Below are 26,953 nucleotides of genomic sequence, written 5' to 3' on the forward strand. Positions count from 1 at the left end.
ACGTGTGTAAGTCCGCAAGTAGAACCAATAATTGTTATTGCTATCACCATTGCCGCCTCCTCCTCCTGACCCTTGTCCTTTTTCCCTATCAAATTTCAGACTATGACAGAACAACAGATTTTTGAGAAAAAAATCAGCAGGAGCTAAATGTGTAACTAGCCCCCTTTTGTCAAAGGCAAAAATGGAGAAGGGGAACAACAAAACATTCCAGGTTGCAGAATCTTGAGGATTTTCAGAAAAAGTTTATTTATTTATTTACAGTATTTATATTCCGCCCTTCTCACCCCAAAGGGGGCTCAGGGCAGATCACTATGTACACATACAAGGCAAACATTCAATGCCATATGAACATAGAGACAGAGACACAGAGGCAATTTAACCTTCTCCAGCTTCCAGCTTCCAGAGGGGATGCTCGATTCCGGCCACAGGGGGAGCAGCTTCTTCATCATCCACTGTGACATCTTGATGGATACTTCCTCATTCCAAACGGCAGCTGAACAATTTTTATGGTGTCGTAAATTAGTTAAATTAGCCTCCCCACATAGTGGTACTTAATTTTCTTACTTGATAGATGCAACTATCTTTCGGGTTGCTTAGGTCAACAACGAGCAGGACTTTTTTATTTTAATGGTCGGGTGCTCACTCCGCCATAGGCTGGCCTCGAACTCATGACCTCTTGGTCATAGCGATTTATTGCAACTGGCTACTAACCAGCCTGCGCCACAGCCCGGCCCTATATTCTGTTTCCCATGCGAATCTAAACACTACAATAGCATATTTTGGTGATGGCAAATACAAATCAGATGAAAACAGTATCATTTTTATTTCATAATGCTTTTCTTCATAATGGCCCTTGCTAATAACTCATATCACTCATTTTTTTGGAATTCAACCCCACACTACTCAAGTCTGCAGTCCTCAATGAGGAGTAGTTCGCTAGCTTAGAATAGGCTATTTCTTCTCTCCTCTCTGTTTCTACTCTCATTCTGATTGGTTATGTAGAATGGATACTTCGCCTTTTGCTTTTGACTTCTACTTTTGCATCTTGGTGTGTATTGTGTGTGTATTGAGATCTCTCTCTGCTTGTGTGTCAGGAGAGAAGTGTGCTTGGAGATTTCTCTCTCTCTCTTGAACCCTAGAGAGATGGAGTTAGAGTAGCTAGGACCCAATTCTTTACTATGAAGAAATGTAGTTATTATTTTTGTAAGTAAACCTTTTGTAATCTTAAAGACTGAACTCTGGACCTTCTTTACAGCCACATGGCACTTCATGCTCTGCTTGCTGTGATCTGAATGTTCAATTTATAAGTATCCTTCCGTTTGCATATTTTTGGATGCTTGGGTAGTTGGTAGGATTTTTGGGTAGTTTCCCCTAACACAAAATCCATAACAATTTTCTGGTACCTCTTTATAATTTTTTTTACCAACATTGTATGTAACTGCTTCCTTTTTACTTTTATTTACTATTAATCATAATCAATATCAAAATCCCGAGTAAAGGTGTCCACTGGGAAAATCTGGAATTTCCCTTGTTCTTCATTAACTGGTGGCTTTTTTTATTTTATTACTTACTGTAATTGGTTATTTTATTCCTTTTATCTTCTGGTCGCTCTTCATTAGAATCAACATCATGTGTCTCAATAAAGGTGACTTTTGGTGTCAGAGGTACTTTGGTTGCTTATCCCTCAGGGATCATCCAGCCAGGGATATATTTCCTTATTATTCAACAAACTCTGTATTAGCTGGAATGCAATCAACCAACATTCGCAAGAAACTACCAAAAATTGAAAAAATAATAGTTTAATAATAGTTTTAATAGCTGATTTGACTTAAAGTAAATTATTGTATTTCAGTATTAATTTCAAACTGATACCGAGTGTATGGTACATTGTGGGGTATCATGTTAGCTAGGTCTATTTTTAATACTAACTCTCAAGTAACTGGAACCTACATTTATCTGGTATCTACCGATCCTTATGGGTGCCAGTTAACTGAGAGTCTACTGTATAATGAAACAACCCAAAACTCCCAGGATGGTTCCTTTGTCCTTATAGGATAAGATGAAATATACTGTCATCCTTGAAGGGTTTTATTCCAAACCATTATTAGAAAGCAGGCTTTGGAGTTTGGAGTGGAAACAAAATATGTCCAGCTAATGAATTATTTTATACAAAATGTAGATAATGATGTAGATACTGACATCATATTCCCAATAAACAATCAGATAGTTTATCAGCTGTTAAATACATTTATTATCAGATAGTTGATCAGCTATTAAATACATTTATTATCAGATAGTTTATCAGCTATTAAATACATTTATTATACAAAAAGTGAAAAGATACATATATTTCAAATCTGTCTTGCATAAAGTCAGCAGAAACATCATTTATGTAGAGCCTACATGTCTGGAAGACATGTCATTGCCTGTGAGCAAACAGCTTTTCATTGCCTCCTGAAGAAGCACCACTCTCACTGCTGCATGAACTTCCATACTGGTAATGATGGGCTTCTTCTTGTAGTGTGACATCCTGGAAGCTTCCAGAGCCACCATCCCATATAGGTGAGGTTTGTTCAGAGAGCGAAGTGTATCTAATGCCCAGCAATATTTATTTGTGTCTTGAGGAACCTGCCATATAAGGTATATATATTAGCAAGTTTGAATGAAAAGTTAGACAAAAGAACAGCCTTCCCAATTTGGATTAAAGGTCCCATGATAAGCACTGCAGACTAACGCAACTGGAGAGCACCAGGTTGGAGAAGGCTGAACTATAAAGGCAAACCATCACTGGCTGATTACCACTCTTGATGGGTAATTCATGGCAGTCCAGGCACATTTGGTGAGTATGTTGTGTGTGCACCTTCAAGTCGCTTGTTGACTTATGATGACTCCATGAATTTCATAAGCTTTTCTTAGGCAAGAAATATTTTCTACTGAAATATAGCTTACAGCGCCTGGCACTGGCAGACTCCCATCCAAATGCTAACCAGTGTTGCTTAGGTTCCGAGATCAAATGGAATCTGCCTTTTAGGTATTTATTTATTTAAAGAACTATATTCCACCCTTCTCACCTTGAAGGGGACTCAGGGCAGAGCACAGCATATATACGGCAAACATTCAATGCCCGAACATAAAATAAACCGTAAATATACATAAACACTAAAATCAGTTGTCTTCGCATTAAAACCATTATTTAAAACCATCACAAGTCAGCCGTATTGTATCCGGTCAGCAGGGTGAAATTTCCTATTGCTGCCATTATTGCCCTGCCCCAAAGGCTTGGTTCCACAGCCAGGTCTTTACCATCTTCCTGAAGGACAGGAGGGAGGGGGCTGATCTAACTGGCAGCCAATGGAGCTGACGCAACATGGGAGTTGTGTGCTCCCTGTAAGCAGCCCGTTACTAAGCTGGCTGCCTCACATTGGACTATTTGAAGCTTCCGAACAGTCTTCAAAGGCAACCACATGTAAAGCACATTGCAGTAGTCTATCCTAGATGTAACAAGAGCGTGGACCACCGTGGTCAAGTCTGACTTCCCAAGGTACGGGTGCAACTGGCGCACAAGTTTTCATTGTGCAAAAGCCCCCATAGACACCGCTGAAACCTGAGGTTCCAGGCTCAGCAATGAGTTTGGGATGACTCCCAAGCTGCGAAGCTGCACCTTCAAGGGGAGTGTAACCCGATCCAGCGCTGGCTGTAACCCTATACCCTGTTCGGCCTTATGACTGACCAGGAGGACCTTTGTCTTGTCTGGATGCAACTTCAATTTGTTCGCCCTCATCCAGACCATCACAGTGGCCAGGCACTGATTCATGACCTGGACAGCCTCCTTATCATCTTGTGGAAAGGAGTGGAAAGTAGAGTTGGACGTCATCTGCGTACAGATGACATCGAACTCCAAAACTCTGGATGATCTCACCCAGGGGCTTCGTGTAGATGTTAAACAACATGGGGGACGATACTGAACCCTGTTGTACACCACAGAACAATGGCTGCAGGGCCAAGCAGGAGTCCCCCAACAACACCTTCTGGGAATGATTCCCCAGGAAGGACTGGAGCCACTGCAAAACACTACCTTCAAGACCCATCCTTGCGAGGCAACCCAAAAGGATACCATGGTCTATGGCAGGGGTCCCCAAACTTTTTAAGCAGGGGGCCAGTTCACGTTCCTTCGGACCATTGGAAGGTCGGACTATAGTTGGCCACCGAGCAATAAATAATAATAATAATAATAATAATAATAATAATAATAATAATAATAAAGAGGGTTGGAAGAGACCCCTTGGGCCATTTAGTCCAACCCCCTTCTGCCTCTGTGCACTAAAAGCACAAGCAAAGTATCCCTGACAGATGGCCACCCAGCCTCAATGTTAAATAATAATAATAATAATAATAATAATAATAATAATAATAATAATAATAATGGTTGTAAGAGGAGAAGAGACCCCTTGGGTCATTTAGCCCAACCCCCTTCTGCCCTTGTGCTGTGGGGGCCAGATAAATGGCTTCGATGGGCTGCATCTGGCCCCCGGGCCTTAGTTTGGGGACCCCTGGTCTATGGTATCAAAGGCCGCTGAGAGGTCCTGGAGAAACTTGTCCATAATCACATACTTATACATAATCACATACTTATTGGCTAGGGCAGTTCATACAAAATATGAACAAGCATGTGAAAACCATAACCTCTCGAACAGATTCATGATACAAGCTGGAAGATACTTGTCAAGACACTTACCTGTTTTAGGACTTTGTGCATGTATTCTGAATAGGTTGTTCTCTTCTTCCTTTTGTGCTGCTGGATGTAATGGAGTGTTGATCCTTCAGACTTCTGATGTGGAATCATGGAAGGCATAATTCTGGCTGTTAAAGGATAAAGTCTATAAGAGTATTGTTGCGAAGCTGCTACTAATAACTGCCTATCCAGACCTTAAAATCATCCCCTTCCAGATAGCCATGTTAAATGAGGCATCAGGAAGGGGACAAAAGAGGATATCTTTGGCACCAGCAGCCTGCAAAGAACTTAGAACTTATTACAATACTTTTGGCATTAGGGTAAAGAACTTTTTTTTATTTTCGAAGGCATATTAATAACCGTCTTTAGTGCTATGTTGCTGTGATTTTATTCTATAGTTGATTGTGTCTGTTTCTGGTCCTTATTTTATAAATCTTATAGTAAACTACACAGAAAACCCAAATAATCAACTGTTCTCAAAGGCCCCTTCTACACTGCCATATAAAATCTGCTTTGAACTGGATTATATGGCAATGTAGACTCATAATCCAGTTCAAAGCAGATAATGTGGATTATCTGCTTTGCTAATCTGGATTATATGGCAGTGTAGAAGAGACCTATGCTGCTAAAACAGATTGGAGTTTCACTTCAGTAATATCTGAGTTACAAGTTGCCTTCCCTTGCTTTATACAGGTGATTAGAATCATAGATTAGTAGAGTTGGAAGAGACCTCATGGGCCATCCAGTCCAACCCCCTGCCAAGTAGTAGGAAATTAATTGCCTGGTCTGTAAGAAAGAACACCTAATAGTAGGACTAATAAAGAACACTTCTGAGCTATAGTTTAGAAATTACAAATTAATTATGAAGTCTAAGCACTTTATTAAATGAAAGGCTATTAAAAACTGCCTTTGTTTCTCTGCCTAATAAATGCAAGATAAAGTTTTTAGTGACAGAAGGATAAGCGCTAAAGTTTTGCAAGCTCCGTTTTTGGATTGCAGCTACCATGAAAGCTACAGAAACAAAGGCTTTCAGAAAAAGCAGTAACTTCAGCATGGTAACCTATCTAACAGTAGTATATGTTAGCTTAGTTTTACAGTTCTAACAGTTTGGTTATTGCTATACATTTCTGGCTTTCTGTTTGTATTTTCTACTCACCATTCACAAGTTCACCATTCACAAGTTGTTCCTTTTACCATAACCACAAACTAATTGTTTAGGATCTTAGTTAAACCACTAAGTGAATCACAAACCTAATGTTTAGTACCAAGTTAAACCTCTTGTTGCTTAAACTTTCTCAACTCTCAAGCCATCACATATGCAGTTGCTTAAACATTCTAAAATGGGTTGTTGTGAATTTTCCAGGATGTGTGGCCATGTTCCAGAAGCATTATCTCCTGACTTTTTGCCCACATCTATGGTAGGCATCCTCAGAGGTTGTGAGGGGATGGATGCCTGCCATAGATGTGGGCAAAACATCAGGAGAGAATATTTCTGGAACATGGCCATAAAGCCTGGAAAATTCACAGCAATCCAGTGATTCCAGCCATGAAAACCTTTGACAACTAAAATAAACTTTGCATAACTACCGTATTTCTAAACACACTAAATTCCATTATCCACAATACCTAAAATCTTACTTGCAAAAAAAGATGCTGTATAATGTGCAGCAAACATGCGCTACTGAAAACCAGAAAACAATTAAGGGTAACAGGAGTGAGAAAAGCTGATTTTATATTTTTGTAACAGCTGTGTTCCTCTTTATCATCCTCATTTCCAGGTGTAAAAGCACACTACTTACAATTGAAATCTTGCTAATGGGATATATTCAAAGATTAATGGGTCCTGCCATTTTTCTTCCATGTGCAGCTGTGTTTACTTGAGAATGTTTAATTTAGAAGAGTAAGTTCTTTAGGGAACAGGTTGCTTCTGGCTGTGTGCCTTAGCCATGCTCTTTCTTCTTCACTGTGCTTATTCAAGTTATTGTGCTTATTCATCATCGGTGGGGGGTCACAGGGTTCTCTGGATGCAGGGAGAACTACAATTACCATCATGTTGGGTCAGCCTACCCCCAAACCCCACCAGTATTCAAAATTTGGCCCAGATCTATCAGTTGGGTGTGCATTGCTCTGTTGAGGTCACTCCCCTCGAAACTCCACCACTGGCTAGGGCTGTGGCGCAGGCTGGAGAGCAGCTGCAATGAATCACTGCAATGAATCACTCTGATCAGGAGGTCATGAGTTCGAGGCCTGCTTGGAGCCATGTTTGTCTTGTCTTTGTTCTATGTTAAAAGGCATTGAATGTTTGCCTATATGTGTAATGTGATCTGCCCTGAGTCCCCTTCGGGGTGAGAAGGGCGGAATATAAATGCTGTAAACAAATAAATAAATATTCAAAGTTTGGCATGTTGGGTATATGTGGCAAGCTTACTAGTTCCGTCACCAGTTTGGTACAGAGTGCTCTCTGAGTGTTGGTGAACTAGAACTCCCACAATTCAAAAACAGCCAAATCCCAACCCCACCAGTATTCAATGTCGGACATGTGGTATTGTGCCAAGTTTGGTGCAGATCCATTGTGATATGGGTTAAGACTGCTCTTTGATTGTAGATGAAGAATAAATCCCAGCAACAACAACTCCCAAAATCAACCCCTCCCACACCACCAGTATTCAAATTTGGGCGTATTGGGTATTTGTGCCAAATTTGGTTCAGTGAATGAAACTACATCCTGCATACTTTACATTACGATTCATAACAGTAGCAAAATTACAGATGTGAAGTAGCAACAAAAATGATTTTATGGTTGGGGGTCACCACAACTTGAGGAAATGTATTAGGAAGGTTGAGAAACACTGGCCTACTATGTACTGTATAAGTGACCATACCCTTTGGCGCCACTAGGTGGTGCTACAACTATTCAGAGGCCGATGTGGGCGTGGCTGTCCCAGATATGGGCGTGACTTATTCCCCGCCGGCCGCGGAGTTGGCCCCGCCCTCTTCTCGGGGGCGTGGCGCGCCTCCAGTCCCGGCAGCGGCGTCTCAGGTGAGGGGGCGTGGCCTCTCCGAGAGCCCGCCCCCTCTCCCTCAGCCGGCGGCTCCTCTGAGCCTTAGTTTGAGGAGACCTTCTTCACAGTCGGAGGCGCGCTTTTCCCGCTCTAATTCCCGGCGCCATGGCAGAGCAGGAGAGCCTGGAGTTCGGCAAGGCGGACTTCGTGCTCCTGGACTCCGTCTCCATGCCAGAGTTCATGGCCAACCTCCGTCTGAGGTACGAAAGGATGTGCAAGCGGGGTGGGTGGGCTTCGGGACCCTCCTCCTCCTCCGTAATTGGGAGGGAGCCTTGCCAGTCAAAGAGGGGGCGAGCCCTGATTGGCCCTGATTCCTCCCGCCTCCCCCTCGAATAATACACCTGATGGATGGAGAGCCTGAGGTGACTTTATACCAGGCATGGGCAAACTTCGCCCCTCCAGGTGTTTTGGACTTCAACTCCCACAATTCCTAACAGCCTCAGGCCCTTTCCTTTTCCCCCTCAGCCGCATAAGCGGCTGAGGGGGAAAAGGAAGGGGACTGAGGCTGTTAGGAATTGTGGGAGTTGAAGTCCAAAACACCTGGAGGGGCGAAGTTTGCCCATGCCAGCTTTATACTGTAAGGTTAATGCAGTTTGGCAGTCCTTTCACTGCCCTGGCTCAATGCTGTGGGATCATGGGAGTTGCAGTTTTAACAGAAAAAGCTAAAGAGACAACTTTTTGGAAATGATAAAGCATGACTTTTCAGAGAAGAGCCCAAAACCCTTTTAGAGTAGAATCTCCTCTTGTGGTATATATGCAACCAGATGTAATTATGCAAGGAAGTGGGTTTCAGTTGTTAGACTGAATAACCTGTTATCTCTGATCTGTCAGGAAAACAGAGATTTTTGCCAGTGCATAAAAAAGAGCAGAATTTCAGAAGTTTTTTTCAGTGCCATATATATATATATACACACACATACTCTCCTATAAAACAACTTGTTTTATATCATGCACTCAAGAGACAAAAACGAAGTAGACTTGGATAAAAATAACATATTTGGTGTACTCACAACCTGTATGTGTTCAGCATAAAAAGGTAAAGATTTGCCCCTGATATTAAGTCTAGTCATGTCCGACTCTGGGGGTTGGTGCTCATCTCCATTCTAAGCTGAAGTTGTCCGTAGACACCTCCAAGGTCATGTGGCCGGCATGACTGCTTGGAGCGCTGTTACCTTCCCACTGGATCTACTCACATTTGCATGTTTTCGAACTCCTAGGTTGGCAGAAGCTGGGGCTAACAGCGGAAGCTCACCCCACTCCCTGGATTTGAACCACTGACCTTTCGACATACACGGGTACAAAACTGGTCAGTCCAGTTTCAGATATGTTTGAGGCCCCTTCCATACAGCTGAATAAAATCCCACATTTTCCGCTTTGAACTGGAATATATGGCAATGTGGACTCAGATAGCAGATATTCAAAGCAGATATTGTGGGATTTTCTGCCTTGATATTCTGGGTTATATGGCTGTGTGGAAGGGCCTTCAGATAATTCTCTGTCATCCGGCCAGGATATCTCTTACAGCAAAACAGCAAGCAAGTGTATGATCTGAGGTCTGAAGTAGTCTGTAGTGATCATACGGTCTGAACCCTTTTATAACTTCTCAGGAACCATACAGTAATAGAAGCTGCATACCAGAACATACATGCAGGAAACAGTAAGCAACAGGATAATAGATAAACATTACTAGAGAGGGCCTAAAGAAGTTTGATGTTTCCAACACAACTCCCATGAGTCTATAGCACTGAGCCATGGCAGTTCAAGTGGTGTTAAACTGCATCAATTCTACAGCGTAGATGCCCCCTGTGTATCTTTTCCCGTCTATTCTGTTTGTGTGACTGACTGACTGACTCCTCATGTAAAATGAATGTATGTTATCTGTTATCTGGGAGACAGATATGAACTTCCTAAAGGGGTCCCCATGGGGAGATAGGGTGGGATATAAAAAAGTTTTATTTATTATACTGTTATCTTAAAGTGCATGTACACTTTAGGTGTCACGTCACTATGCTTTAAAGTTGCAGTTTTACAAGGCTAACTTTAGCCTTCTCTGCCAGGGTGCTGGTGCCGTTAAACTACAAATCCCAGGATTCCATAGCATTGAGCAATTGTTGTTAAAGTGGTGCCAAACTGCATTAATTCTACAGTGTAGATGCATCCCATGGCAAGGAATCCACAAGAGGTGATTATGCCAGCTCTTTCCCTTGAAATATTGTCTAGAATTCTTTATGTGGAAAACAAGTTGAAAATGATCCAACAGTGTGATACAGCAACTAAAAAAGCCAATGGAATTTTGGGTTGTATCAAAAGGAGTATAATATCTAATAGAACAAGGGAAGTCATGGTGCCTCCTTATTCTGCTTTGGTTAGACCACACCTGGAAGATTGTGTCCACTTCTGGGCACCACAGTTCAAAAAAGATATTGACAAGCTGGAAGGTGTCCAGAGGAGGGCAATTAAAATGATCAAAGGTCTGGAGACCATGAATCCCTATGAGGAGCATCTTAAAGAGCTGGGTATGTTTAGCCTGCAGAAGAGAAGGTTGAGAGGAGACATGATAGCCATTTATAAATATGTGAAATGATGTCATAAGGAAGAGGGAACAGGTTTGTTTTCTACTGCCCTGGAAACTAGCACTCGAAACAATGGGTTCAAATTACAGGAAAGGAGATTTCACCTGAACATTAGGCTTCCTGACTCCAAGAGCTGTTCAGCAGTGGAACTCTCTGCCTCGGATTGTGGCGTAAGCTTCTTCCTTTGAAGTTTTTAAACAGTCTGGATGGTCAACTGTTGTAGGAACTTTAATGGTGCTTTTCCTGCATGGTAGGGAGTTGGACTAGATGGTCCATGTGGTCTCTTCCAACTCTATTATACTATGATTCTCTATACCTTGGTGGTCCTGGAATTCTTTTTGCACTGCTATGCTGACATGGGGATTCTGGGAGTGACTACAAGAAGATGCCTTTTCCTCTGCTTCAGAAGTTCTGGCTAGCATCATTTGGTGAAAAGAGGCCAAGGTCATATCTTGTGTTTTCAGGTTGCCTGTTGGCTTACAGTGGCACTATAAATTTGGGTAAGGAATGTTCTAAGATGGTTTTGGCAGTTCCTGCCTCTGACATGTAGCTTATGCTGGACATTTGTTGGATATCTCCCATCCAAGTACTGGAGCCCCCAGATGGCGTAGTGGACTAAGTGACTTGAAGGTTGGGTTGCTGACCTGAAAGCTGCCAGGTTCGAATCCCACCTGGGGAGAGTGTGGATGAGCTCCCTCTATCAGCTCCAGCTCCATGCGGGGACATGAGAGAAGCCTCCCACAAGGATGGTAAAAACATCAAAACATCTGGGCGTCCCCTGGGCAACGTCCTTGCAGACGGCCAATTCTCTCACTCCAGAAGCAACTCCGGTTGCTCCTGACACGAAAAAAAAAATCCAAGTACTAACCAGGGATGACCCTGGTTAATTTCCAAGATAAACAAGATCTGAGACCACCTGTTTAATAATTGTATTCAAAGCACTTTGTGTCCATAATAGTCTCCATCAGACTAGCACCCTCCAGATGAGTTGCATTACAACTCCCATCATCCTCTTGTAGCCTATCACATTGCTTCTTTAACTGTGCGTCCTGACCCCAAATGGGATCTTTTTAGCTAGTGTTGGGATCATGAAAGAATTGCCAAGAGTAAATGGTTGCTTAGGATGGATGTACACTGCCCTATATTCCAGGATCTGATCCCAGATTATCTGCTTTGAACTAGATTATATGACGCTACACTGCCAAATAATCCAGTTCAAAGCACATAATCTGGATTTTATATGGCAGTGTAGAAGAGGCCTGACTTTATCCATTTCCACCAATATAGCCACAACATGTAATGTTTACAGTGGGCTATGTAGAAAATGCTTTAGCTGTGCTTCCTAAAAAGGAAAACCAGCTGGTTTATCAAGTACTGCAAGTGCATATTTATTATCAGTAAATGTTTGGTTTTTATACCTATTTTATATGACCATATACATAGGGCCACACAAAATTTTTCTTAGGCAGAAAGAGGTAACAAGTGGAAAAACTTTAAGAAGCCCTGATTTATCTTTCTGGAAAAAAAATCCTTAAAGTTTAATTATAGACTTCCAGATAAAATATACTGGAATTTGGAGTTCCACCATTTTGCCTTTGGCCCCACCTGCAACTGGAATGTAATTCTGAGAGCTTCTCTAACATTCAATTTGGTCATCAACCTGAATGTGGTAACTCATCCTTTGATCTAAAACCAGGGCAGAATACAGCCCAGTGCCTTCATGTAGCCTGCTATGGCATTTCTCAGTCCCGACCCTTCCTGCCTCTCCCAGCTTTTCCCTTATCAAAGATGAATTGTCTAAACTTTCAGATAGGTTGCAGTCCCTCAGAGCAGTAAAAATACTCCTTTTTTGAAAATCAGAAGTGGACTTCAGACTACTTTGTATGTATATATTTTAAAATTTTTGACATTATGTAGTATTGACCCTAGAAGGCATCAGGGTCAAAGATTTGCCTCTGGACTAACTATAAAGTTTTCCACATGCTAACACTTTCAAAACTGTATGTTGCAACACATTAGTATGTTAGTTGAAGTGTGTAGATGTGTCACACAAACATAAGGAGAAACCTCTGAGTCTATGTGAAATAATAAGTTGCATATTTTTAAAAATATAAAGGAAAGGATTTAATGAAACATGCTGTGTACAAATACATTTTCTTATTATAAATTATGTATGTGTCCATATCTCTTTTAAGGGTTGGTTTAACCCCAGTTTTGTTAGTAAAGCTGAATTACTGTGTCACGATATGCTGCACGTCTAAAAAGTGTGTGACAAACACATGTTTGGAAAGCCCTGCTGTAGAAGAACCTTAGATTGTGACTTCCAGCTAGCTAGATTTGTATCTCCTAGCAAAATGTCCAGTCCAACATCCTGCTCCTCCCTCATCTTCTTCCACAATAACAACTCCCATGGATCTGATTAAAACATTCCAAAAGCATTTAACTCTTAGAAGAAAATATGTCTTTAAAAAGGCTTTACTTTTTCAGTTCCTTTTGATGTAAAGAGATCCACTCTGATCCACTCACTTTTTTTTAAGTCTTGCTTTTACATACCAATAAAATATGCGTGCCAAGCTGCTGACAGAAGTAGCTGGTCAGTGCTTATTCTTACCGAATTGATGGTTACATGTGGTTCTTTCTTTTTTGGGTGTGTTTGTGGTCTTTGTCTGCAGAGAACATGTCACTATATTTGGCAAACTTTATGCTTTGAATTTATGCTTCAAGTAAATGAATACACAAATCATAAATGCTTCTGTTTAAAACCCTTAACATTCTTGAATTTTTAACCATAAAGAGATTCCAGATGAGGTTGGGCAGTATCAAGCGGAACTATTACTTGCATGACTTGGAAATTGTGGTTCTAATAATGGAACCTTAGCTTTCTAAAGAGATGAATATATGTCTTCAAATGTTAGATTGGGATTCATTCTAATCTGTCATGTGTATATAAACTGACATCTCAGTCGCACTGAGTTGTAGTGGTTTTCTCCCCAGAGACAACCAGACTGGATTTGGGACTGAATTCTTGCCAGCTTGTTTTCTTTCCATATGGAGATGTTCTGGTTTATGATGAACCTGATGCTTGAATCCTTTTCTTTAGTCATTTTTATTGTGTTAGTTTAGTGGCCCCAGAATCAATTTTGCACCAGCCCTGTTGTAAAGGAATAGGATCAATTAGGAAACCATTGAATTTAGAAGCATTTGACATCAAAGCATCAGATACTATAGCATAAATAGGCTGTTGTCTCCATGACCTGCTTGTAAACTTCCCTGTGCATTTGGTTGGCTCTTTCTTGAAAACAGGATACCAGAGTAGACAAATCCTTGATTGCATCCAGCAGAGCTGGAAGTTAGGTGATGATGCTGACTTGGAGAATATGACCTAGGAAAGCCAGTTCAGTAAGGAAGGCATCATGTTTGCCCTGCTTTTCTGTCAATTAACTGGAGTATGTGGTGCAGAAATGAAGCTTTCTGCCAGGCTTAAAAAGTTTGATGTTTATTTCTGCATCTTTACCTGCTTTGTAAAGCCATACGACAATAATTAAGTAAATAGGAACCTTGCCCCCAATTCTTACTCAGCATCACAAGTAGAGAGCAGATTTTGACCCTGCACATGGGACTTTCCTAGTTTCATCTATACTATACTTTATTGGCTCCCCCTTTGACACATGCTAGTGTCCTGTCTGCCACCTGCTTCCTTCACTTCATGTCTTCTGTGTGTCTTCACTGGACCATGGAAGCAGACTTTTCCCTATAATAACTGATCCCCTGCACACATTCCACACCAGCCTGTGCTTGCATCTTTCTCTATTTGTGAGAGTCTAGATTAGCCCAATCAAAAGCAGCAAGAATAAAATAAAGGAATCTGGAGGCCAGTGCAGATTTGGTGTGGGAAAGTGTGTTAGATTAGAGCTGAAGTTGCTCTAAGGACATATTTTGCTTCTGTGTCCCTTTCCTTTCTGCAGACTGAAGCATGCTCCCTGTTTTGCATAAAAACAGATGGGTGAGATGCAGATGTGCTCCTAATTCTGAAATAATAGAGAACAGTTATAAATAGAGAACAGGATATAAATATTTTAATAATTGTTGTTCTTTTGTTGTTCCACCATTTCAATTTTACTTTCTCTTCCAGAACCTAAGAAATTAAAATAATACTCCAGTTAGAATAGGGAATCTTTTCTGGTAATTATGAGAACAGAATGGCAGGGGGCTAGTTATTGCAACACTGAAAGCGAAGTTAGAATGGTTACTCCCTAACATGCTGTAAAAAAAAGTATGTTTCCCAGCTTTCTCCTGCATGAAGTCCCTTGGATGATCCTAGGCCAATGGTTCCCTGAGCCTCAGATGGATGAAGGCCAGGATGGGATTCTGCTTGAGTGTTGTGCAGGAGTGCTGGGATAAAAATCTTACAAAGAAATGTGTGAACTAAAGAGTCTGATTTGTGTTGATGGCTATAAGCGCAGAATGGTGAGTGTTTTACTGCAGTGAGAAAAAATATGTTGATCTGGTGTTGATTTGAAAGATGAGATAACCATGTGCAAACTTTCCCTTGAATATGTGTATGAGTATAGTAAGCATAGAGCCTCTTTTCTTCCTTTCCTTTCCCCCCCTTGCTTTTCTTCTGGGCCATTACATGCAAAACTGGTGTAGTTCTTATAATTAATCTTACTTTGGATGTTCCATCCCATACCAAAGCTAATAGTTTAGGCTTGCCACTAAAATTTCTGTTGTAGTTTTAAAATACTTATTGTATCTGAAAAATGGTTTTATATTTGGAAGCGCAGTTGTATGAATGTATAACAGTGGTCCTCAACCTGTGGGTCCCCGGATGTTTTGGCCTTCAACTCCCAGAAATCCTAAAGGTAAAGGTAAAGGTTTCCCCTGACGTTAAGTCCAGTCATGTCTGACTCTGGAGGTTGGTGCTCATCTCCATTTCTAAGCCGAAGAGCCGGCGTTGTCCATAGACACCTCCAAGGTCATGTGGCTGGCATGACTGCATGGAGCGCCGTTACCTTCCCGCTGGAGTGGTACCTATTGATCTACTCACATTGGCAGGTTTTCGAACTGCTAGGTTGGCAGGAGCTGGAGCTAACAGCGGCCGCTCACGCTGCTCCTGGGGATTGAACCTGGGACCTTTCGGTCTCCAGCTCAGTGCTTTAACGCACTTCGCCACCGGTGCTCCAGTCCAATCCTAACAGCTGGTAAACTGGCTGGGATTTCTGGGAGTTGTAGGCCAAAACACCTGGGGAACCTCAGGTTGAGAACCACTGATGTATAGGTTTAGGGGAAAAATCCAAAGTAAGTTATTTTCTGGAAAAAAGGAGCCTAAAAATAAAATTTTAAAAATTCTATTTGTAACTGTTATCTGAATAAATGTATTTTTGCTGTATCAAACAAATTTAATTATGTCAAACTGGGTTGTACATATTGTATTTTATATTCCTAAAATAACAAAGTGACTTCAGTCTATAAAAAGTGCTAATAATACACACACACACACACACATATACGTACATACATATACATACACACACACCTTCAACATCTCTTGAGATTTTACATCTTTTAGATGAGTGAGGTGGATTTGGTATTCTTTAGGCTACAAAATATCTCTATCTGGAACTGCAGCATCATGAAATTATAGTGTCAATACTGTTGCAAAAGGCACTTGTTTCCTCATGGATGTGAAGTTTCATTCCACATAACTTACATAAATGGTGATCTGTTGGTCTCTTGTGTTTACTCTTTTCCCGGAATTTTTAAAAATAGTGTTAAATGAAAAAGAGCTCCTTTACAAGGTGGACTTCTTGGCACCTATTGAGAATATATGTTAATCTTGGGTGAGAAAAATTTAACTAGGTTTTATGGATGTAGGAGGTGGCTTTTGAAAAGTACTGTAAAGATTGCTTTGCTGCTATCAGGACAAATTATGTTTGTGAAGTGAGTTCTTTGGTGCCTCAAGACGAGTGTTTCCTTGGAGGGTATATTTTGTTAAACACTGCTAAAGTCAACATTCAGCTCCTGTGTGTGACTCATAAATGAAAAGGAAAACCTTTAGTAGGGCTGTGCCCCAACCAGGCAAGTTCTCCAGTGTATCATATAGCACTTGGGAGCGAGCCGGATTCAACTTAAAATAAACCCAACATGCTCTGAATGAATAGAAATGGACTAAGATTGTTATGATTGAGCCTCGTGGCTCTGTTTCTGACAGGCGTGGGCGTAAGACTCCTCGAGAGTCGGATACTCTCGAGGAGCGAGAGAGAAAAAGACTGCGAGACATATTTGCAGCACCCTCTGACGAAGAGTCTTTCGAAGGGTTCACGGAGAGAATGGAGGAAGGGCTGGTTAGCTCAGAGGAGGATGAGATGGATTGGACTCGGGTAAGGGAGGAATTGGGGGCCACTGGCCATGATGGGGCAGAAGATGAATGGGGACCTTCAGGATTAGACCCATGGCGTAGCTGGAGGGATGGGACGGGATCCACAGCTGGAGATGCTGTTGGGCGTAGTCAGAGGTGTTCCAGCTCTGACGAGGAAAGTGATGAGGAAACGCCCGGGTTAAGGAGGGCAGCTGACAGTGATGAAGATTTGTAACTGGCATAAAATGGGGCTTGGGAGCAATTGCAAATTGCGTCGGGCAAGGTAATCTGGGCAAACGCTTGGGATTCGTGTGTGTGTGTGGGACGCTTCCCTGAAGACTTGTGTACTTTCCTGTGCTGAGACGTAAGTTGATTGGAATCCAGGGTCAGACGGCGGGAGGGATTGTGTGGGCATTTGTTTGTGCAAACCTGTGCTTACTCTTATTAGCTTGACCTTCCGTCGTCTTCCTGACGGACGCCATCTCCTGCTTTGAGAACTCGGACTGAACTGACCACGGCTTGTCTTCCCCCCTTCTTGGACTTGGAAAAACTACAAACGTCTGCTTCTGGCTTTGATCTACGGAACGGAACTGGTCTACTCTACTGCTAAAATCCCTGGCTGCGTCTGCTCGTGTTGGAGATCCTGTCTGCTGTGTGTGTGTGTGGGAGCGACGCAAGTTACTCTAAACTCAGTGTTGGCAGCAGAGAGGAATCTGCTGCCAATTAGTCGCATTCCTTGTATCTTTTGTTCCTTGCCTTTCGTTTTGTTTATACCCAGGCTGAAGAAAGCAGTTTGTTTTTACCCGGATTAAACTCCGGTTTAATCCGGTTTATCTTTTGAACATTTACTTTTGCCCCTTTTTGCTCCTAAAGGCAAAAAATTGCCTGGCCCTTGTGTTTTACGGGCATTTTTGAGTTCTGTAATTTAATAAACTCTGTTACTTTGAATCTTGTGGCGTTCTGTCCTTGACAGATTGCCCGACGCCCATAAAAGGTTTATTGCAGCAATAAACCCGTCAGGAAGACGATGGATGAGTTAAGGGTCAAATTAGACCAATTGCAAACGGCCTTTACCGTTAGCCAAACCGCTCATGCCGTGAAAGGACATGTTTTGACTCCTGAACGCTTTGACGGAACCAGGTGCCAGTTGCCAACCTTTTTGGCACAAGTGGAGCTTTATTTTTCTCAGCTCAGTGCTCACGCGTATCCTACAGACACTAGCAAAGTGGCCTTTATTTTGAGTTTGTTGACCGGTCCCGCAGGACAATGGGCCACTAATTTAATTTTGGGAAATGACCCAGTCAAGGACAATTTGAATAATTTCAAAAAGTTGTTAACTGATACTTTTGGGGATCCTCTCCGCACGGAGAACGCTGGGTGGGCTCTGTATCGGTTGAAACAGGGAAAGGGGACTGTTTTGGATTACTTAAATAAGTTTAACCTGTATCGCCACCAGCTGGATTGGGGGGAAAATGCATTCATGCTTTTATTTACTGCCGGGTTAAGTGATATGCTCCAGGATGAATTAGCACGCTTGGAGCCGGCTGAAAGCTGGGACGCCTTAGTAGCTAAGGTGCTGCGTTTAGACGCAAGGTTCGAGGCTCGTAAACATTCAAAAGCAATGTGTGCGCCACCCATGCATGTAACCAGGGCACCTGTGGTGATGGGGGAAGAGCCCATGGAGCTTGGGGTCTTTAAAAAGCTGTCTACAGAGGAAAAGAGCCGTAGGAGGCAGCTGGGCTTGTGTTTGTACTGTGGGAATGCTGGGCATTTTGCCAAAAGTTGTAATGTGAAACCTTCCCAGCTTTCGGGAAAAGGCCAGCCCTAGTGCGACGTGAGTCCAACGCACTAGGGCTCCTCAAGCAGTCAACTGAGGGGAGGAAGCATGTTTTCGTACCCATTACATTATCTGTTGGGGGAAGGGAACTTGTTTCCACTTTGGCACTGCTGGACTCAGGAGCCACGGTCTCTTATGTAGATATTGAGTTTGCTAAGAAGCATGGCATTCCTAAGGTGCGCAAGGCATGCGACGTGTGGGTGGAAGGAGCAGATGGGAGACTGCTGGAGACTGGGGTGGTTAACCAGGAAACCTCGGCAGTAACGTGGGAGGTGCAGGGAGTAACGGGAACGTTTGTGTGGGATATTACGAGCTTGCCTAGATATGATGTGATCCTGGGGATGGATTGGCTAGCTGTAGTAAACCCACAAGTAGATTGGGCAACACGTAAAGTGATTTTAAAGAGGCAGGATTGTTGCACTCTAAATGTTACTCATTCTGATATGGAGGGAGTGCCAGCTGAGTATGGGGAGTTCTCTGATGTATTTTGTAAAAAAGAAGCGGACAAATTACCACCGCACAGGCCATATGATTGCGCCATCAAGTTGGCAGAAGGTGCGAAACTGCCAGCAGGGAGGCTGTATGCCTTGACTGTACCGGAAAGGCAAGCTTTGCGGGAGTTTCTAGATGAAAATTTAGCCAAGGGGTTTATTCGCCCATCTAGTTCTCCAACTGCGGCACCAGTATTCTTTGTAGCCAAAAAGACTGGGGAACTTAGGCTGGTCTGCGACTATCGGATCCTAAACAAATACACCATTCGGGATAGGTACCCGCTCCCTTTAATCTCGGAACTGTTATCAAGGGTGCAAGGGGCTAAGGTCTTTACCAAGCTTGACCTGCGGGGGGCCTATAATTTAATCCGTATACGGGAAGGGGATGAATGGAAGACGGCATTTAACACGTGTTTCGGATGCCACGAGTTCCGAGTCATGCCTTTTGGGCTTTGTAATGCTCCTGCGGTCTTCCAGAGGTTCATGAACGATGTGTTCAGGGACCTAATTGACCAATTTTTAGTGATTTATTTGGATGATATCTTGATTTTTTCTAAGGACGAGAAAGAACATCGTCAACATGTTAAGCAGGTTCTGCACCGACTGCGGGCTAATGGGCTTTTCGCCAAGGCTTCCAAGTGCGTCTTTCATGTGCCTGAAGTGGAGTTCCTAGGTCATGTAGTGTCAGGTAGGGAACTTAAAATGGACCCACATAAGGTTGACGCCGTCAACTCATGGCAGGAGCTGAAGACTAAGAAGGATGTACAAAGGTTCTTAGGTTTCGCTAATTACTACCGGGAGTTTATTCCGAATTTTGCAAAGCTCACGGTACCTTTGACGCAGCTTCTGCGCAAGAAACAGCCATTTGTGTGGGGGCGGGAAGCTCACGAGGCATTTCTACAACTTAAGTCTAGTTTTCAATCGGACAACATACTAACCCATCCTGATGTTGACAAACCGTTCGTGGTAGAAGCGGACGCTTCTAGCTACGCGTTGGGGGCTGTATTGTCTCAGAAGGATTCCTCAGGGACCTTGCGTCCCTGTGGATTTTACTCGCGGCAACTAACACCCTTCGAGCAGAACTATACCATATGGGAGAAGGAGTTGTTGGCGATTAAGGTGGCGTTTGAGGTGTGGCGGCACTGGCTTGAAGGGGCACGGCACCAGATCGTGGTCAGGTCTGATCATAAGAACTTAGAGCACTTGCAAACAGCAAAGAAGTTAAACCAGCGTCAAATCCGCTGGGCTTTGTTTTTCTCCAGGTTTAACTTCAAGGTGCAGTTCGTGGAGGGGAAGGCAAACTTGCGGGCCGATGCTTTATCCCGCAAGCCAGAATTTAAGACCAATGAGCAGGTAGTATGTCAGACCATCTTGCCTACTGCCTCGCTGTGTGTTGTAGATAATGAGCTCGGGTTACATGACCAGATCCTTGAGGCTCAGAAAGATGATGTGTGGACTCAGGAGCAACTGATGTTGCTCTCAGCAGGTAACCGTACCATACTGCCGCATCTCCAAGATCAAGACGGGGTATTGGTGCGTAGGGGGCAGGTTTACGTACCAGTGGGGGCCCTCAGGTTGGAGGTGATTAGAGCCCACCATGACGAACCCATGGCTGGGCACTTTGGCAGGTTCAAGACCGTACAGCTTATCACCAGGAGCTACTGGTGGCCAAAGATGCGACAAGACATTCTGCGCTTTTGTGACAGCTGCGCCGTTTGCCAGCAAAGTAAGACGCCTGTTGGGCGCCCTAGAGGGTTGTTGTCGTCTTTACCTGTTCCGGAGAGGCCATGGCAAATCATTTCCATGGATTTCATTTCAGATTTGCCTAAGTCTGGGGGTTATACTTGTATTTGGGTGGTGGTGGATTTATTTAGTAAACTGGCTCATTTTATTCCTTGTTCAACCATTCCGGCGGCCCCTACGTTGGCCTTACTATTTACAAAGCACATCTATCGCTTGCACGGAGCACCCGAGGTGATTATTTCCGATAGGGCTCCGCAATTTGTGTCACGCTTTTGGAAACACTTCCATGAGTGCTTGGGGACTAAGTTAAACGTGTCGTCCGCCTTCCATCCGCAAACGGATGGACAGTCGGAACGGGTTAATGGGCTCTTAGAGCAGTATTTGCGTTGTTTTTGTTTAGATCAACCCACGGCTTGGGTGAAGTGGTTACCGGTGGCGGAATTTGCTTACAACAATGCGGTGCACACGTCTAGTCAGCATACGCCGTTTGAGCTTACTTATGGCTTTCACCCACGGGGAGGTGTGGCGCCGTCGACCAATGTGGTCTCTTCGGACCCTGTGTACCGTTCTACGGAAATGGCTGCATTGCATGATGTTGCCCGTCGCTTACTGTCGGAAGCTAAGGCAACGCAGAAGACTCAGGCTGACCGCCACAGGCAGGCAGGGGAGGAGTTGGAAGAAGGGGATTTGGTGTGGTTATCTTCCAAACATATTAAACAGGCTGGGGGAAAGTTTGCGCCTCGGTATTTGGGTCCCTTTCCTATCGTTAAAAAGATTTCTTCTGTTGCGTTTCGTTTGCGTTTACCGTCTAGTTTAAAGGTCCATCCAGTCTTTCATCGTTCGCTGTTGAAACTTGATACCTCTAGTCGTCGTGGTGCTATAGCGGAGGGTATCACTGCCACTTCTCCGCCATCGGGGGAGGAGGCCTTTGTGAGAGGGGATAGTGTTATGATTGAGCCTCGTGGCTCTGTTTCTGACAGGCGTGGGCGTAAGACTCCTCGAGAGTCGGATACTCTCGAGGAGCGAGAGAGAAAAAGACTGCGAGACATATTTGCAGCACCCTCTGACGAAGAGTCTTTCGAAGGGTTCACGGAGAGAATGGAGGAAGGGCTGGTTAGCTCAGAGGAGGATGAGATGGATTGGACTCGGGTAAGGGAGGAATTGGGGGCCACTGGCCATGATGGGGCAGAAGATGAATGGGGACCTTCAGGATTAGACCCATGGCGTAGCTGGAGGGATGGGACGGGATCCACAGCTGGAGATGCTGTTGGGCGTAGTCAGAGGTGTTCCAGCTCTGACGAGGAAAGTGATGAGGAAACGCCCGGGTTAAGGAGGGCAGCTGACAGTGATGAAGATTTGTAACTGGCATAAAATGGGGCTTGGGAGCAATTGCAAATTGCGTCGGGCAAGGTAATCTGGGCAAACGCTTGGGATTCGTGTGTGTGTGTGGGACGCTTCCCTGAAGACTTGTGTACTTTCCTGTGCTGAGACGTAAGTTGATTGGAATCCAGGGTCAGACGGCGGGAGGGATTGTGTGGGCATTTGTTTGTGCAAACCTGTGCTTACTCTTATTAGCTTGACCTTCCGTCGTCTTCCTGACGGACGCCATCTCCTGCTTTGAGAACTCGGACTGAACTGACCACGGCTTGTCTTCCCCCCTTCTTGGACTTGGAAAAACTACAAACGTCTGCTTCTGGCTTTGATCTACGGAACGGAACTGGTCTACTCTACTGCTAAAATCCCTGGCTGCGTCTGCTCGTGTTGGAGATCCTGTCTGCTGTGTGTGTGTGTGGGAGCGACGCAAGTTACTCTAAACTCAGTGTTGGCAGCAGAGAGGAATCTGCTGCCAATTAGTCGCATTCCTTGTATCTTTTGTTCCTTGCCTTTCGTTTTGTTTATACCCAGGCTGAAGAAAGCAGTTTGTTTTTACCCGGATTAAACTCCGGTTTAATCCGGTTTATCTTTTGAACATTTACTTTTGCCCCTTTTTGCTCCTAAAGGCAAAAAATTGCCTGGCCCTTGTGTTTTACGGGCATTTTTGAGTTCTGTAATTTAATAAACTCTGTTACTTTGAATCTTGTGGCGTTCTGTCCTTGACAAAGATAGCATAGGATCAAAGGACTAAGTTGGGTTGTGCATGGCTGTGTGCTAAATCCTATAACCTTCATACTCCAAACAAACCTGCCCATGTTTAATGATTTTTGTGTATTCCTGATTTTGTTAACATTGAGCTACTTGTTCCACTGCCCTGCACAGAAAGCAGTTTGAAAGCTATCTGCTTATTTTTCTAAAATGAAGAGCTTCTTGTTGGGGTTGACCTTCTGTTGGTAACAATCAATCTCTTAATTTTTAAAATGTATTTTTTTCTGCTGGACAGTGAAACCAGTTATTTTAGCCAGTTAACATTTTCTCTTTACTCAAAACCTAGCAGCTACCATCTTTCCTGTGGTTCCCAGAATGCCTCTGAATGAATGCTTTTAGGGGCATGCTGGGGTGGGGTGGGGGGTTAGAAATGGGCCTGGTAGCTGTGTTAGGGAAGCATTAATGATTTTCATCACTTTAGCAGTTGCAAAGAAGTTTCAGGATCTAAAATTTAGACTCTGGCTCCATCTACACTGCCATATAAAATCCAGATTATCTGCTTTGAACTCAATTTTATAGCATTGTAGATTCAGCCCCCTTCTTCCGTGCCATGTAATCCAGTTGAAAGCAGATAATCTGGATTTTATATGGCAGTGTAGAAAGGGCCTCATATAATCAAATTCAAAGCAGATAATGTGGTTTATCTGATTTGATAATTTGGATTACATGGCAGTGTAGATCCAGCCTATGTTTCCTGCTAGTGAGCAAATGTGATGTAATATTTTGAGTGCTGGACTCTGAGAGACAAAAGATACTGTTATGTAATTCAGATAATCAAATCAGATAATCTGCATCATCTGCTTGAACTGGATTATATGAATCTACACTGCCATATAATCCATCTCAAAGCAGATAATGTGGATTTATATGTCAGTGTAGAAGGGACCTGGGTTCAAATTCCCCTGAACCATGGAATCCCACTGGATGACTGTGAGCAGATCACACTCTCTCAGACCTCTGAGGAAGGCAATCTTGCCAAGAAGAGGAGTTGAAGGCACACAACAAAAAAGAGGAACAAAAACTGCTAGGAGAATCCTACTGGATTGATTTCCCATCCTCTATATAAAAGCATGTCATGAACTTGAGGTCCTTGGACGAAGAGGACTCTGTTGCATGTCCTATTACTCTGAAAGGCTAGGGCCCCTTTTACACTGCCATATAAAATCCAGATTATCTGCTTTGACAATATGGATTATATGGCAGTGTAGAAGGGTTCTAGGTTGGTGAGTTCATGTAGTAGGTTTCCCTCTACGCCTCAATGGTGGAACTCCCTCCCAAGGGAAGTCAGGCTGGCTCCATCCCTACTGAATTTGTGATAGCCAGCCAAGTCTACATTATTTGATGCAGCCGTTAGTTGTACACCAGACTTGGCAATTGAGGCTGTTTTGATTGTCCTCAATTGCTTTCTAAATATGATTTTAAAAGAATGTTTTTGTAGTCCTTATATATTACTTTGGAATCCCTGGTGGATTGAGTGGCAATATGCAGGTGTTGTGGCTCCTATTGCTAATTGTTCATGAGCTGAAAGTTCTTTTTCTTTGGCAACTTTTGGCCCAGCTATATTTGGAAGCCAAGGGAAGGGCAAAGAGCTGTGTAAAACCTAAATAGCCATCAGTCCCAGTGACTTCTGGGATTCCGAGAACTTTAAATTTGTCATTTAAAAAGCTGATTCCCAGAATGTATCTCAGTAATGTACAGAATATATTTCTGAACTTTTGCAAATATTTAACAGCTTTAAAATTATCAAATAACTGGGAATAACTATACCCCCATATCCAGGAAAAATTCCTTATTTAGACTATAACCTCCCTTTGAAAGAAAAACAAAAATAAAACCCAAACTTGAAACAGTTGGAACAAACTAAACTTACTGCGGCCAATAACCACTCTGAAAATAGTAGAATTACGAAATCCAGTTATTTCAGGTTTTTCCATTAAAATACACAATGAAGAATGATTAAAATTGAAGAAACTGATACTATATTTAAACAAGGGAAATGTTAAAGAATACATAAAAATACTAATTATAGACATAATGGGACTGGCAGTCTACCCTGTATCACAGTTGGTGCTACATTTCTGTGGATTCTGTCTTCACAGAGTCCACCGACGATGTTTCAATAGAAATTTTCAGAAGAAAATTCCCAAAAGCAAATCTTTATTCTGTAATTTTCTACAGCAGAAATTATTTTACTATACTAGTTTATTGCGTATAATCGGGCTTGAGATACATAAATTTTACTATCCACAGGGGTTCCTGGAGCCAACTCAGTAGATAATGAGGGCCCACTGTATTAGTAATTCTAGCTATGTCAATTAATCATATTGGTAACAATGAAAAGGATATGTGGCTAAAAATTGAGCCCAGTAATGTAAAGGAAGTGAGATCCCTGGCTTGACATTTTGGGAATTGCCGTGCAGACATTTAAAATTAATTACTAATACTTTTCTACATATCAAATCTAACATGTGGCAAAATGGAAGAAGAATATTTAATTACACCATCTTCATTAATATCATAGATGTACCACCCATAGTTCTATAATAAAGACAAGTTCTCAGAATTTCAAGGTTATGTAAGGTTATGTGTGTGTGTGTGTGTGTGTGCGCGCGCGCTAAATGCAAAACTTGGGGTTAATGTATAGAACACCTATCTAATATATAGACATAATAGTTACAAATCCACCAAGTCATACACTTATCTTACATCAGGAAGTTAAATGTCAAGTACAAAGGCCATTAAGTAAACAAAAATTATTTCCTCACTACTCAATGAACCTAATAGCAAAACCATAAACTGCTGGCATTTAAAGCCTTTAAAATCCCAATTATGGTATTTATATAAAATATATATTTAAAAACGCATGTTTAATGAATAGTTGCCATATTCGAACCTACTAAACATGTGGCCAGATTGCAAATGTATGGAAAAAACTGAGAAAAAGATCAATAAGATTACTAAGATATGATAACTAAAATCGTACTTTCCTTCATTAATAAAACATTCCAACATAAAACCATAATGATATTTTTCTGTGTTGCAACTAGATTTGAATTAGCCCTTAACTGGAAAAAAAACACACACACACAAAATATTTTGTTAAAGAATTTGATAATCCAGGTATGAAAACTAGAGTTGGTGGCAAAGTGAACTTTTAAAAAGATGCCAGAAAGCAACATAGAGAAGCAATATTTACACAGAATAGTTTCTGTCAATTTATTTTATCTGTCGCAATACATGTTTCATTTCTTCTCCCAATCACATAGAAATATTTCAACCAGAAAAAAATGGGCAAAGTATGCTGTGGAAGTAAGGTGTAAAGCTGTTTAACAACAACAACAGTGAGAGATGTCAGTTACAAAAGTGATGTCATCTTGGTTGTATTAATATTTAATAAAAACAGAGGAAGACATTGCATTCTTTGCAATTGTTGAGAGCCATATTAAAATACAAATAAAACTTGAGAGTAGATTATGTCTACTCTGATTGGAATAAGACTCAAACATCTGAATCTATAGCCTTTGCATAGTTTTTAAAAAATTTCATTTTTTAATTATGGCCTATCTCTAAATTATGCTAAAATTGCAGAGACAAAATGTTGTGAATATAGAAAACTGAATAGGTGACTATAGTGCCCTCTGTTTTCTGGATGAATTGAAATGAAATTCTTTTCTTCAGTTTGTTTCTAAATATATCTCTCGGAAATGAACACCACTTTTGGTTTCTAGCTAAAACATTAAAAAAGAAGATTATGTATGGTGCTAATGTTCTCTTAAACTAGCCATAAACTTACTCTTGGAACAGAAGCTGTTACATTTTCTGAAAAGTGCTTTGTGCTGGTAAGGAAAGAGATTTCTATAGCAGAGAGGGAATTCAGATTATTATTGCCAGTAAAAAGCCAAACTCACCACAAGAATGTCTCTGTAACCCCTGTAATTCCAAACATATTACTTCCTTTGCAAAAGTATGAGCAAACTAGGGCAGGGAGGCTTTCTAAAATCAGTTTGCCTCAGAT

At 42.2% G+C, this 26,953-nt stretch overlaps 2 protein-coding genes across 4 annotated transcripts in view; one reads left to right on the forward strand and one right to left on the reverse strand.

Moving 5' to 3' along the window:
- Window positions 1-1,783: 1,783 nt before the first annotated feature.
- On the reverse strand, window positions 1,784-6,479 carry LOC103279223 (histone H2B). 2 transcript variants are annotated; one of them, XM_008113232.3, is made up of 3 exons: window positions 6,371-6,479; window positions 4,736-4,860; window positions 1,784-2,628 (listed from the first exon to the last, which is right to left on the reverse strand). In XM_008113232.3, exons 1-3 carry the CDS (start codon window positions 6,405-6,407, stop codon window positions 2,389-2,391), a joined length of 402 nt encoding a protein of 133 aa, XP_008111439.1. In that variant the 5' UTR covers window positions 6,408-6,479; the 3' UTR covers window positions 1,784-2,388. The 2 variants fall into 2 exon arrangements, with proteins under 2 accessions (XP_008111439.1, XP_008111438.1); XM_008113231.3 differs by having other exon boundaries at window positions 6,359-6,465.
- Window positions 6,480-7,797: 1,318 nt separating this feature from the next.
- myo1d (myosin ID) overlaps window positions 7,798-26,953 on the forward strand; it is a 199,040-nt gene continuing 179,884 nt past the window's right edge. The window contains exon 1 of one of the 2 annotated variants that reach the window (XM_008113233.3): window positions 7,798-7,994. In XM_008113233.3, coding sequence (XP_008111440.2) covers window positions 7,900-7,994 — 95 coding nt within the window. In that variant the 5' untranslated portion in view covers window positions 7,798-7,899. The remainder of the gene's footprint in view (window positions 7,995-26,953) is intronic. The other variant, XM_003222416.4, reaches the window with a different exon arrangement.

The sequence above is a fragment of the Anolis carolinensis genome, chromosome 6, assembly GCF_035594765.1.
Source record: "Anolis carolinensis isolate JA03-04 chromosome 6, rAnoCar3.1.pri, whole genome shotgun sequence".
NCBI lineage: Eukaryota > Metazoa > Chordata > Lepidosauria > Squamata > Dactyloidae > Anolis > Anolis carolinensis.

Coding starts and splice junctions, on each gene's coding strand:
- LOC103279223 (XM_008113231.3), bottom strand. CDS start 6,407: ATGTTTGCTGCACATTATACAGCATCTTTTTTTGCAAGTAAGATTTTA. Junction 4,861..6,358: donor TTTTGCAAGTAAGATTTTAG/GTATTGTGGATA, acceptor ATCCTTTAACAG/CCAGAATTATGCCTTCCATG. Junction 2,629..4,735: donor TGCACAAAGTCCTAAAACAG/GTAAGTGTCTTG, acceptor CTTATATGGCAG/GTTCCTCAAGACACAAATAA.